Consider the following 12,613-nt stretch of genomic DNA (forward strand, 5'->3'; position numbering starts at 1 on the left):
CAAGCTTCTTCGTGATTCGCTGTGCCGACTCGGCGCTCCAGGCGCGCCCCCGCGAAGTGGGTCCAAATCGCATGCGCGTGCGCCGCGCCCGAAGGGCCGGCCGGCACCTCCCGCGGGGCGGGGCGGTCGATTCCGCGTCGACACCGCCTTCCTGCCCCGCCCTTCGCCGTACCCGGCCCGCCCCTCCTTCCTGGAGCCACAGCTGAAGCGGCGGCGGCAGCGGCGGCGGCCCGGCGGGGGGCGGCGAGTGGCCCGCGCGACACGCGCCGACCCGGACCCTATGCGGTGATTCGCGCGGCGCAGGCGCCTCCTGCCCCGCCGGCGGGGCCCGGGTTTACCGCGGCGGGATGTTCTCCCGAAGGAGCCATGGAGATGTGAAGAAGTCCACCCAGAAGGTGCTGGACCCCAAGAAGGACGTGCTGACGCGCCTGAAGCACCTGCGGGCGCTGCTGGGTGAGGCGCGCGCTGGGGCGCGGGGCTCGTGGGCACCTGCCCAGACGTGGGCCGGACGAGGGTCGGGGCTGGGATGCAGACGGCATGGCGTGGGGGGTGGGGGGGGGTGGAGGTGGCGTGAGCCCCTCCTTTCCGGGGCCCAGCATTGTTCCCCGACAGCGGGCACTCTGGCCCTCGGGCTCTGCCCTGTCGCCCAGACTGTAAACTTACCCCAGATTCGCGCCCGGTCACATCGAGGTCGGCGGAGCCGTGCCTCTCCCCTCCCCAGCAAATCCTGCACTCCAGGTGCTCCTCGCACACACATACACATTGAACTGTCACCTCCCCTCTCGTTTTTTAATTTTAATTTTTGACTCTGACACCCTAAGTAGACTAAGTCTCCAAGTGTTTCCAGCACAGATTTAATTGAAATGTCATCTCTTGTGGGCCCCCTTCCCTTAAATTTTATTTTTACTTTTGAGTCGGAGTCTTCAAATAGACTGAGCCTCGGAACGCTATTTAATTTAGCTGTCATCTCTCTTCCCATGCTCCTCTTTTTATTTTTATTTTTATTTTGGGCCTGGCTGCTTGGGTTTCTTTGTGTCCTTGGTGTGAAGGGGGCTCCTCCTGTCTGTTGGAGGGAAGGGTGGCTTTCCTGGGTTCAAGGAGGCTGCTGCTTCTTTATTGCCAGGATGACAGTGATAGTTATTTGCCTTCTTTGGTTTTTATGGACTGCTGGGTGGAGGTTCTGTGGAGCCCAGGGGGGCCTGCAGTTGACCTGCGATGAAGCTCATCCTTGTGGCTGTGAAGTGTCCACAAGGCTTCCTGTCACCTGCTGCATGTGATCTCTAGCTGCTTTGCTAGGCTTTGTTTTGTTTTCTATTTTCTTCCTTACTTAGTCTTAACTTTTGTTTAGGACCAAACACCTGTGCTGTCTGTAGTGTTTTGGGGGGCTGAGAAAAGGACACCTTGTTTCTTCTAGATGTCTTTTTTATTCTTAAAATGAGGAAAAAACACCTGATATAGGACACCTAGTCTTAATGTGTCTGTCACTTGAGGAAATATGACATAAAAGAATTCATTTTATATGTGAGAATTTTAAATAAAGATCTTGTTTATGAGATTAAAAGTTGCTAATTATTTCTATTTATACCCTGTGAAGTACCTCTGAGGAAACACACACACACACCTGGTTTCGCCAAGTGAAGTTATTCACAGTCTCGGATTCCTTGAGATTTACACTATCTTGTTCAGTTGGGAATGAAATGTAAATTAATTACTTACTGTTCAGAAGGATTAGTTTTCAAGACTTTTGAAAGTGTGGTGTCCTTGGTAAACTGAACTGTCTCCTCCCTGTAGTAAAATCTCATGCACACACAGGTTGCATTGTGGAGTTCTTCGTAGTGACTGATTAACACCTACTGCTGGGACATTTTTGATAAAGGAAAGTTGAGCAGTATTTTAAAGCATTTGATACTCTGGGACTTTTTCTGTGGTAGAGAATTTGAACTTCGGTTCTGTCCAAGTCTGCAGGATTAAGTTGGCTACATTTTGTAAAGGCAGAATCAATTAAACCTAGATGAGTTCGGCTTCTTAGAGATTCACAGTATATTGTTACCATTCTGAGAAAGTAGTTCATTTTCAAGGCTGTGTAATTGTGGTTTCACTTTAAGGTGCAGTATCTTATTTTCAGGAACTTTCTTTTTTCATTTCATTGAGCTCATTATGACCTCAGTTTTGTAACATAGGTTCTTTGATATTAGGTTGTTTTTTGTGGATGCATTTATTTGTGGAATGACCCAGTGTACTTTATTGCTGCAATCTTTATCCATAAGGACTACATTTTTGTAAATGTGTCTGAAGAATTCTAGTCACAATGTCTAACGTAAACTTTCGCTAACAACTGTGGTTTAAAGACTTTAAAGAAACACCGTACATTAATGTACTAGTTCCTAGCACATCATATACCCTATTTGCTACTTTAAGAAAAAGTCTACTTAGAAAAAAAAAAAAGAAAAAATCTACTTAGAAAAAATGGCCTCTTGATCTGAAAGACAGGAATTAGCCAAGATCAAGAAAACTACTTGAGGGAAATGAATGGACATTATTGTTGTATTTTTATTTGCATATTTATGTAATACTCTTGCTTTTCACATATTTTGTCTTCAAGCGATAATAAAGATGTTCTTTTTTACATACAAAGATGATACCATTGATCTGGATTTGCAGCCTGTGGCTACATCACTTTGGCTGGTTACTTAGACTGTCTTTGAACCTTCTTTACTCTGTCAAATGGGTATGGTAATGTCTACCTTGTAAAGGTTATTGGGAGTATAATGTATAAACTACTTCAGTTTGCAGCAGGCATGTAACAGTTTCCTCTCCCATTACTTGCCTCCCATTATTAATAGGATAGGACAAGTATTTTGATAAGTATTTTCCCACACCACCCTTTATATTTTGATAATTGCTGTGAATTTGTTCTCTCTTTATAAAAATTAGTCTGTGTTTAAGACAACTGGCTGAGAGACACACAATGAACTGTGGAAAGTGGAGTATTTCTCATTCATGGTAATGGCTCCAGTTAGAACTTGCTTAGCTACTTTAATCTGGCTGCATATTGTAGATTGGCCTGATATTATTGACTTTATTTTACAAGGTGGGAGACTGAGGCCCAGACAGACCTTACACGGGGCCAAGCCATGGACTAAATGGCGTATGTGTATTGTGTTAATTGCAGGTAGAACAAAGAGCTCTTAGGTCCCCTGACTTCCAGTTCTCCCTGTATTGTTGAAATCATCAATGGGAGAGTAAATGAGTAAACAAAACAAAACAGAAACCAAAAAATTCTGTGTATTGCTATCTTGCTCCAGCAAAGATTCCATGTTTAATTAAAAGTTGAGTACCTACTACAAATCCCCATATAGAAATAGTATTGATATAGCAAGAAGAATTGATGTAATAGTAAACATATATAGTAGGTATGTAATTAGATAGTGGTTTATATGTTGGACTCCATTATAGGATTTCAAGGGGTCAAAAAAGATCATTAAGAGTGGCACAAACAGAAGGGCATCTTGAAGGAGGTTTTACTCATGCTGGTCCCTGAAGGATGGCTAGACTACTGAGCCACATGTGTAACTTAAAATTTTCTAGTAGCCACATTTAAAAAAGTAAAAAGAAACAGGTGAAATTAATGTTAATAATACATTTTATATAATCCCGCAGATCTAATCTGTAATCAACAGGTAATCGGTATAAAATATTAATATTTTTTACATTCTGTTTTTCATACCAAGTCTTTGAAATCCAGTGTGTATTGTACATTTATAGCATGTCTCATTTCAAACTAGCTGCATTTTAAGAGCTCAGTAGCTATATGTGGCTAGTGCCTGCATACTGGGCAGAGCAAGGTTAGAATTTGGGAAGGGCAGCGGGAAGGCAGTTCCAGGCAAGGGGAAATGGGAGCTGGTAGTGGAAATACACATGGCAATGATGTAGAAAGGTGAGGAACGCCAGCCTGCTCCTTCCTCCTGTCCGGTGAGGGAGTCACAGGGTGATGTTGGTCATGAGATGGAGTGCTAGAATTCTTGCCCTGAGGGCGTTCACAGTGTCAGATGCGTGACTGGAGTGCTATGTAGGCCAGGGGTAGAGACAGGACAGTGAGTTGGACTGGAGGATCTTGGTGGGGGGAGAGGAGTGGTGGCCTGACTGGCAGAAGCTTGAGGCAGTTTGGGGGCCAGATCAGAAAAAGTCTTGTTTGTCTGAGTTGGAAGCTCGTATCTTACCTTGCAGGTGAGAGGGCCTGCTTGTAGGTCAAATGATAAGATTTGAGAGCTGCCTGCCTGTCAGCAGGGCCAGGAAAGTGGATTGGAGGGTGATGGGAGGGATGACACTGCTGGCAGCAAAGGAAGAGACAAATGGTAAGGGTCTGAAATAAGATGCTTTGTGAATGGAGAGGAGGGGTGGGATTTCAAAGGACCAATGCAGCAAGAACTAGTGATTGTCAAGTGAAGTAATGAAACAGGTTTGTAGAAGCCAGGCGAGGAGTGATCAGTCTGAAGGAGAAGAGATCTGGGATGAGAGGCCATAGTCAAAGCAAATCAAGTAACATCCGGGCTTGGGCCAAATATCTGGAACCAGAGAGGAGAGAACAGTCTCTCACAAATGCTCTCTATATATTGACAGAGTAAAATGGAACATTTTGGTATATTTCCTTTTAAGTATCTGTTACTTTATGTAGGGACAAGTTCACTTACAGTTTTAAATGTTGCCATTTAAACTTATTTTATTATTAGCATTTTCCTCTCATTTTTTTTCCCTCTCATTTTTATTAACTACAAACATTTGTTGAAACTGTGTACCGTAAGTTAGCTTACTATTTCCTGGATGATTAAATTGTTTCCTTCCTTTCTCTCTCTCTCTCTCTCTTTCTTTTTTTCTCTGATATAAATAATACTGTTCTAAACATCTTGGGAAGCAGCTTTTTCTATATTTTGTGTTATTTCCTTAGGACAGATTCCAGTGAAGTCAAATTGCTGGGTTTGAACATGTTTATGACTCGATTCACTGTGCAAGTGTTGCTCCCAATGAGCCTCCTAGCAGCAAGGATCGAGACTACCATTTCCATTGTAGTCTGACTAGCAGTAAACACATTTGTGTAATTTTAAAATTGGCAGTAGGCATTTTGGAGAATGGGAGTGTCAGGGATAGGGCCAGAGGAGTTAGGAGGAGATCCTGGCTAATGATAGGGGAAGATGAATTTGGTGTTAGGGGTGTTGAGTTTGAGAAAAGGGCAAGATCCAAGTGGAAATGTCTAGGAGGTTGTTGGACATGGGGTCTGGAACTTAATAAGAGGATAGAAAGCTATGGTATGGTTGTTTATTGTCATCATGGTTCCATCAGAACCATCTGCCCAGAAACCTCTGATGCAGGTAGTGTTCCTACTTTCAACCTGTAGATGAAGAAACTGAGGCTCAGTGAGCTTAACTACTCGTCTGTCAGCACCTAGTCGGTAAGTGGCAGAGCTGGGATTCCTGATTATAAGCCCATGTTATGCCTCTGCTAGTTATCTGACTCAAAAGTATATTTATATATCAGAAAATATATTTACCCCACCACAGTGAATGTTAACATATAAACAAAAGCCTGATGGTTTTTGCATGTCTCCCGAAAATGATGCTTTGACTTGTGCTGCTCTCTGCCTGGTCTATTTTTACTAGATTCTTAGGGAGATTTGAGGCTATATTTGATTTCAGCATGGCAGAAGACAAAAAGACTCCTTTTGTGTTTTCCTGTTCATTGGCCTCTCTGTACCCTTGGCGGATCTAGCAGGTGGTAAAATATTTGCATGGACATTAGTGTCAAAGGACATTCTACAACCAGAGCAGAGGCGAGGTGTAATTTCAGGCTCCTCAGGCAGTCTTAGTTTTGTCTCTCTTATTCAGCCTTGTTTGAAGCAAAGTCATTTTGCTGTAATGCTCCTTTTGCTAATTTTTCATCAGTTACTAACATTTTATATCTGTAACCTCTGGCACATAAGATGAACTTTGGACACAGATATGTGTATCACAAATACACCAATCCCTGACTCTAAGGCTCAGGGATGTCTGGACTCCTGATGAGAGAAGGGTGAACCTAGGATAAAAGTCCGATCGAGCTCAGATGTTTTGTTCGAGACAACTGACTTTCCTCCTTTTATTCTGGAAAGAGAGCTAACTGATAGTTCCAGAATATTTTGACGTAACTTTTTATAATTTGTATTTTTATTTTGTTTGTAAGTGCTTTACTTGCAATTGGGCATAAATACTTTTACTAGCTGTTTAGAGTACTGATCTTTCCATAGATAAAATTGTAGGGAATTGTTTTTAAAAAATTGACTTTCAAAATAGCAAATTGATTCAATTTAAATTTTTAAATTATGTTTTAAAGGAGGAATATGTTGGGGCACCTGGGTGGCTCAGTCGTTAAGGGTCAGCCTTCGGCTCAGGTCATGATCCCGGGGTCCTGGGATCGAGCCGCGCATCAGGCTCCCTGCTCCACAGGAAGCCTGCTTCTCCCTCTCCCACTTCCCCTGCTTGTGTTCCCTCTCTCGCTGTGTCTCTCTGTGTCAAATAAATAAAATCTTAAAAAAAAAAGGAGGAATATGTTATTGCACTGTAAAATTAATAATATATAAATGTGGTAGACAACTATGCTGTCTTCGGATTTTAAAAAAATTTCAGTTCCACAGACATTTTTTTCAAGAGTGTATGAGTGAGTGCGTGTGTGTGTCTATGTCTGTCTGTCTGTCTGCTCAGGAGGGCTGTGTATTCAGGTATTAATAAGGCAGAAGCCCAGAGCCTATGGTTTAATAGTGGTAGACACATAAACAACTACATTTCCTGTGAAGGTGTTAGTGTCTCGATGAAGTGGGTGAGTTGGTGCAGAGGAGGCACGGCAGAGAGGCCTCTTGGAGAGGTCGCCAGTGCTTCCTGAGGGAGATGCGCTCTGTGGTGGGTTTGGAATGACGAATAAGAGGTTTCCCTGGTGGACAAGTCAGGGATGAGGGGACTGCAGAGAGAGGAACTTGTGTGAAGATAATGGTGTGGCCACCATGGAGTTAAGTGTACAGTGGCTTTTATCCTGTGGTGGGGGTAGATGTTGGGAACCAGGAAGACATAAGGAGAGAATAGGAGCCAAATGTGATGTGTCCCCTTGGTGAATGGCCCAAGAGTCTCAGAGTCCCTGAGATTTGAAACAGGAGTGCCAGGAGAGTGAGAGCTCCCATCCTTCTGGATTGCAAACCCTGAGGGTGTAGCATGGGCTGCCAGCGTTCCGTTCATCTTTCCCCAGTGTGGAGGGAACCTACCTCAAATTGAATTCATAATCAGGGCAGAGAGATGGAGGGTGAGACGAACGCACTGGACCCTGTGTGAGCCGAGAGGTTCACCGTGTCTGTGCCATCTCCACCCCTGAGCTTCTCGGTTGCAGGTGCCAGTAACACCCTGTTTTTGCTTTAGCTAGCTTGAGTCATATTTCTGGGTCTGGAAATGGAAAGAATACAGATTAATATGCCAGAAAGGTGGGGGGGACCCCAGATCAAGGATGGGTGGGTGGGTCCGTATGTGTGGATATGCTTTTTATATTTTTTAAGAGCTGAGAAAATTTGAGTTTATATATATGTAGAAGAAGGAGCTAATAAAAGAGCAAAATTGAAGAAACAGTGCAGAGAAACGGAATACAAATGGAGAAAGTTGGGTCTTCAGTGGGATCAAGAGCGTGGGGCAGGAGATCAGGCTTGACAAGAGGGACACCACTTCCTCTAAGGCCACATGGAGGAAGTAAGAATGGGGTCCTAGATGTGGGGGGAGCTCTCACACTATGGCTTCTGTTTTCTCTGTGAAGGTAAGAGGTAGAGTCAACTGCTGAGCCAGTTTTCTTGCTGGTGTAGTGATAGGGACTGAGGATGTCTTGTTTCCTCTCCTGTGCCATGCATCCCCTTAAAATAAAGGAAATACTGTAATCTGTAAGACTTGTTCTTTTGGGGAGCGATCTCATAAATGCATTTAACTTATGCATTCAGTACTTGGCCAGAAGCCAGGAAATGTATATATATATAAAACGAGGACAGTTCAGGTAGTGCACATATTGTCTGGCCTTCCACTTGGTGACCATGTGTCCCAGAGTGGCAGCAGGGGGCCCAGGGAAGTGCTGTGTTCTCAGTGGTCTTCTTTCCTTCATGCCTCTCAACTGTGGGACCATCTGTCCTACTGGGTGTGGCTCTCGTGGTTAGGGGTAATTTTGATCTTCTCCATTTTCGCCTTGAATGCGACTTAACCTCACATAAGATGTAACGTGAGTGTACATATTCGTGTGGCACCTTGTACTTTTGCAAAATGTTTTCTCATATTCTCATTGGATCAATATGCTGCCTTAAGCTACCAGTTCAGAAAGGACTTACCTTTTAGATTCTTTGTCAAGCTTTGTTTCTGACTTAGTTCTGAATGCCCATTTCAAATTTTTAACAGTGATTTTTACAAAAGAGATATTTCATAACCATTTTTATGTCTTTTATATTGTTTTAGAAACTGAAACCACATCTGAAAAGTATTTTAAAAGTAGTTGTAATTTTTAACAGTAAATAAGTAATTTCGCTATTGCAACTGTGGTTTAGCTTTAAAAGATAAGGAACCCTTTGATATTATCTTGTGTTTGATTTTAAGTGATGGCACATATTCACTGAACTTCAACCATGGTTTCAGGGACACATAGGTACTAGTGACATTGTTTGTGCCCGATTCTGGGAGCCATGAGAATGTGCCACTCAGGTCTCTGCTGTGGGGATCATGACTGACTGATGGCTCCGGCTGCTGCCCTCTGGATTCACCACCACTTCTTAGCCAAAGCTAAGCTTTTCGTGGGCTCCTTGCAGTTACTGAGCAAGCAGGAATACTAATGTGGTCCACTCATGCAAGATCCAGATGCCTCTGAAGGGTGACTTTGGCTTGAGGACTCCCCATGGGTTGGTCAAGACCTTCTCAGGACTGAGTTGGAGTCTGAGACTCTTCCTTCCCAGCCCTGCTTCCTTCGAAGCCCCTCTCCTTCGCAGGGGTCAGACCTGCACTGTGGTTGAAGCCTCTCCCTGCCTTCTCAGGTCTCTCCCCTTTCGCCTTCACAGGCAGTTCTCCCAATAAATATCCTACATGTAATCCTGTCTTGGTATCTACTTCTCAGGGAGCCCAGACTGACACACCATCCCTTTCCCCAGAAGGTGTTGCCCATCCTACCATCTAAAACCCTTCCAGGAGACAGCATGAGCACACTACATCTTCCACATAAACTTTCGTTATCCCTCTGCCCCGAAATGATATTTCCTCAGAATTCCCATAGTATTTTGAACTTTGCATTTGGCATTTATGGCCTTGCTTTGTATCTGCTGGATCTCCCCTACTAGTTGATAAATACATTGAGAATATGAAGAGCTTCTTGTTCATCTTGATTCCTTTTGGTAACATACTTCCTTATTTGTAATCATAATAATTAGCATTTAATCAGCACTTTCCATGTGCCAAACACTGCCAGAAATGCTTTTACATGAATTAATTCATGTAGTCCTCCCAAATGGGATAGGTAATATTATTATCCTCATTTTACAGATGAGACACAGAGGGGTTAAGAATCTTGTCCAAGGTTACACAGCTGGTAAGTGACAGAGTCAGGATTTGAACCTGGGCAGCTGGCTCCAGAGTCCCCTTGTTCATTTAGCAGTTATTTTTTATCCAGACAGAATATGTGCCAGGCACTATACACAGTGTTGGGGATGCCGAGCTTGCAATCCAAGTCTAGCATAAATAACTATTAATGAGGGTTCTAGAGGGAAGGGGGGTGGGAGGATGGGTTAGCCTGGTGATGGGTATTAAAGAGGGCACGTTCTGCATGGAGCACTGGGTGTTAAACGCAAACAATGAATCATGGAACACTACATCAAAAACTAATGACGTAATGTATGGTGATTAACATAACATAATAATAAAAAAAAACAGCAAACAAACCTCAAAATATGATTTCCAAATAGACGGATGTAAGTCTGTGTGGGAGTAGCAGCCACCTGATGTTTTGAAAAATTTCTAAAAGCCTTCCTGCCCCAAAGATTGTTTTCACAAGCCAGATGTTCCCATCATTAAAGTAATGATTTGAGACCCAGAACTAAGGTCTCCTGAAAGAGCCCCCTAACCTTCTCCCTTGTGTACTTGCACTCATTATCAGACCCACCCCTCTGATCCCAAGGGAGCAACTGTAAGAAAGGACTATTTGTGTGGACAAAAGGGAGAAGAGGTTGGCAAAAGAGGTCGGGGGAGAGGGACAGCCAGACCAGAGGGCTGTTGGTAAGATAGGCTTGGGTGAGGCTTCTTTCATGGAAACAAAATTGCAGAGACACTATTGTAAAATTTTAAATCTACAGAAACCAAAACTAAGTCACTATCCCCCCAAAAGGACTGGTTCTAACTAGTAAGAATTCTTTCAATGAAATCTTTGATAGTATTTTTAAGACAGCATGGAAGAGAGGGGAACAGATGACATATGTTGCTTCTTTACAACTTTTTAAAGGGATTAACATGTTTTATTTCTGTCCGGTCATATTTCTGGTACAAACAGTGTAGACCTCTATTTTCCATGGAATTTATATCTGATAAGATAAGGATGTGTTTGGGTTAGTTAGGCTTGTTGTAGTAGAGCTTATGCCGAACTTCGGGGTAGAAGTAAATATCACCTCGTCTTCGTGTGTGTGTGTGTGTGTGTGTGTGTGTGTGTGTGTGTATCATATTGCAGCTATTTATTTTGGAGAGAATGGTTCCATTCCTCTCTTCCTGCTCCTAAAATAAATATACACACAAACAGACATATCATTTTAACTGAAGTAAAAAATAAATAATGACCTGGAAAAATATTTGAAATTTATAGGAGAGGATATAGTTATATCCTTAGTACATAGAGAGCTCCTACATATTAACAGGAAAAATTAGAACAGATGTTTAAAATATACATATATATATCACAAATGAAGAAATGACAAGAACCAATGTTTTAAATGTCACTTCAGTTACCTAGGATATATAAACTTACAAATAAAAACGTATTTACCTAATATTTTAGCAAAGTTGCTGTTGTGTGTGTTTTTTCCCTTAATGATTCCTCCTGGTTATCTGTGTTTGCGTTCCAATACACCTTTGATAGGATTCTAATTTGGTATGATCTCTCTGGAAAGTAATTTGTTGGTATGTGCTAATGGTCTTAAAAATGTACATATCATTTGACTTAATTTCCTTTTCTGGGAAATGATGATAGGTATACTTAAAGGCAATTAAGAAACACATTGCAGCATTGTTTTCATGTTTAAAATTTTGTTTATTGAAGTAAATTTCACATAATGTAAAATTAATCATTTTAAAGTGAACAACTGAGTGGCATTTAGAACATTTACAGTGCTGTGCAGTCATCACACCTCTATCTAGTTCCAGAACATTTTCATTACTCCAACAGAAAACCCTGTACCTATTAAGCAGTCTCTTATTCCCTCCTCCCTGCAGGCCCTGGCAACCACCCGTGTGTGTTTAACCAGCTGGGGAATTTTTTTTTTTTCTTTTTAAAATCATTCTGCTCCACCGGAGTGATAGTACAGTTGACCCTTGAACAACGGGTTTGAACTGCATGGGTCCACTTATATGTGGATTTTTTTTTTTTTTTATAACAGTACAGGACTGTAAATGTATTTTATCTTCCTTATGATTTTCTTAATAACATTTTCTTTTCTCTAGCTTACTTTATTGTAAGAATACAGCATATCATGTGCATATTACATATATACAAAATATGTGTTAATTGTTTATGTTATTGGTGAGGCTTCTGGCCAACAGTAGGTTGTTGTGAGTTAAGTTTTGGGGGAGTCAAAAGTTACATGCAGGGAGTAGACACCCCCAGTCCCTGCATTGTTCAAGGGTATACTGCATATGTTGAGCATATTGATATAAGTCAGGACACTTGGTTGCAAGTGGCAGAAACTCTAACTTAGAAAGGGGGGAATTTAATGATGCACACAACTACTCTAGGGGAGCATTTGGCTTTAAGTATGTTTGACTTTTGATGGGGATGTAAGTGGAGTCCAGGACACTCACCCATTCTCACGTCTACTCTCTTTTTTTGACCTTCCTCTTGGTGAAAAATACTCGTTTCCACTCTTGATTCTGTGTTTGTTTCTTTTCTGTGCTTCTGCTTCATTTTCAGGCTGACTCTGCCAGGTGCAGGAGAGATGATCCCTGAAAGCTAGTGACCCTTGAGAAGAGTGTGGCCCCTCTAGGGCCCCAGGTCCTGAGACCACACTGATTGGCTTTAGTTGGGTCATGGGCCCATTCCTGTAGGAGATGGGGTACTCTGATTGGCCAGCTTGGATATCATTTGCCCTGTTCCTAGAGACTGAATCTCATTCTGGCTCATATATTTCTGAGAAAGTAGTTCTGGAAAGGCATTCTGATACGTTCCCACACAAAACAGTACTGCTTATATCTCTGCTCATACCCATGTATATCACAAGGGCATTGACTTTTGTGTTGATAATCCTAGCTCATTGAGAAAACCTTACGTGACATTTTATAAGTTCTACTTAAGACTGTGGGAGTTATATTTGAGGATTTATCTAATTTGA

The 12,613-nt window shown here is 42.4% G+C and overlaps 1 protein-coding gene across 8 annotated transcripts in view; it reads left to right on the plus strand.

Annotated features, from left to right (window-relative positions):
- The first annotated feature begins 204 nt into the window (after positions 1-204).
- Positions 205-12,613, plus strand: part of RALGAPA2 (Ral GTPase activating protein catalytic subunit alpha 2) — a 334,693-nt gene continuing 322,284 nt past the window's right edge. For 7 of the 8 annotated variants that reach the window (XM_036085370.2, XM_036085371.2, XM_036085373.2 and 4 more), the window contains exon 1: positions 205-453. In XM_036085370.2, the coding sequence (XP_035941263.1) occupies positions 348-453 (106 nt within the window). In that variant the 5' untranslated portion in view covers positions 205-347. The remainder of the gene's footprint in view (positions 454-12,613) is intronic. The other variant, XM_078056859.1, reaches the window with a different exon arrangement.

This window comes from Halichoerus grypus, chromosome 10 (assembly GCF_964656455.1).
Source record: "Halichoerus grypus chromosome 10, mHalGry1.hap1.1, whole genome shotgun sequence".
In the NCBI taxonomy this organism is placed as follows: domain Eukaryota; kingdom Metazoa; phylum Chordata; class Mammalia; order Carnivora; family Phocidae; genus Halichoerus; species Halichoerus grypus.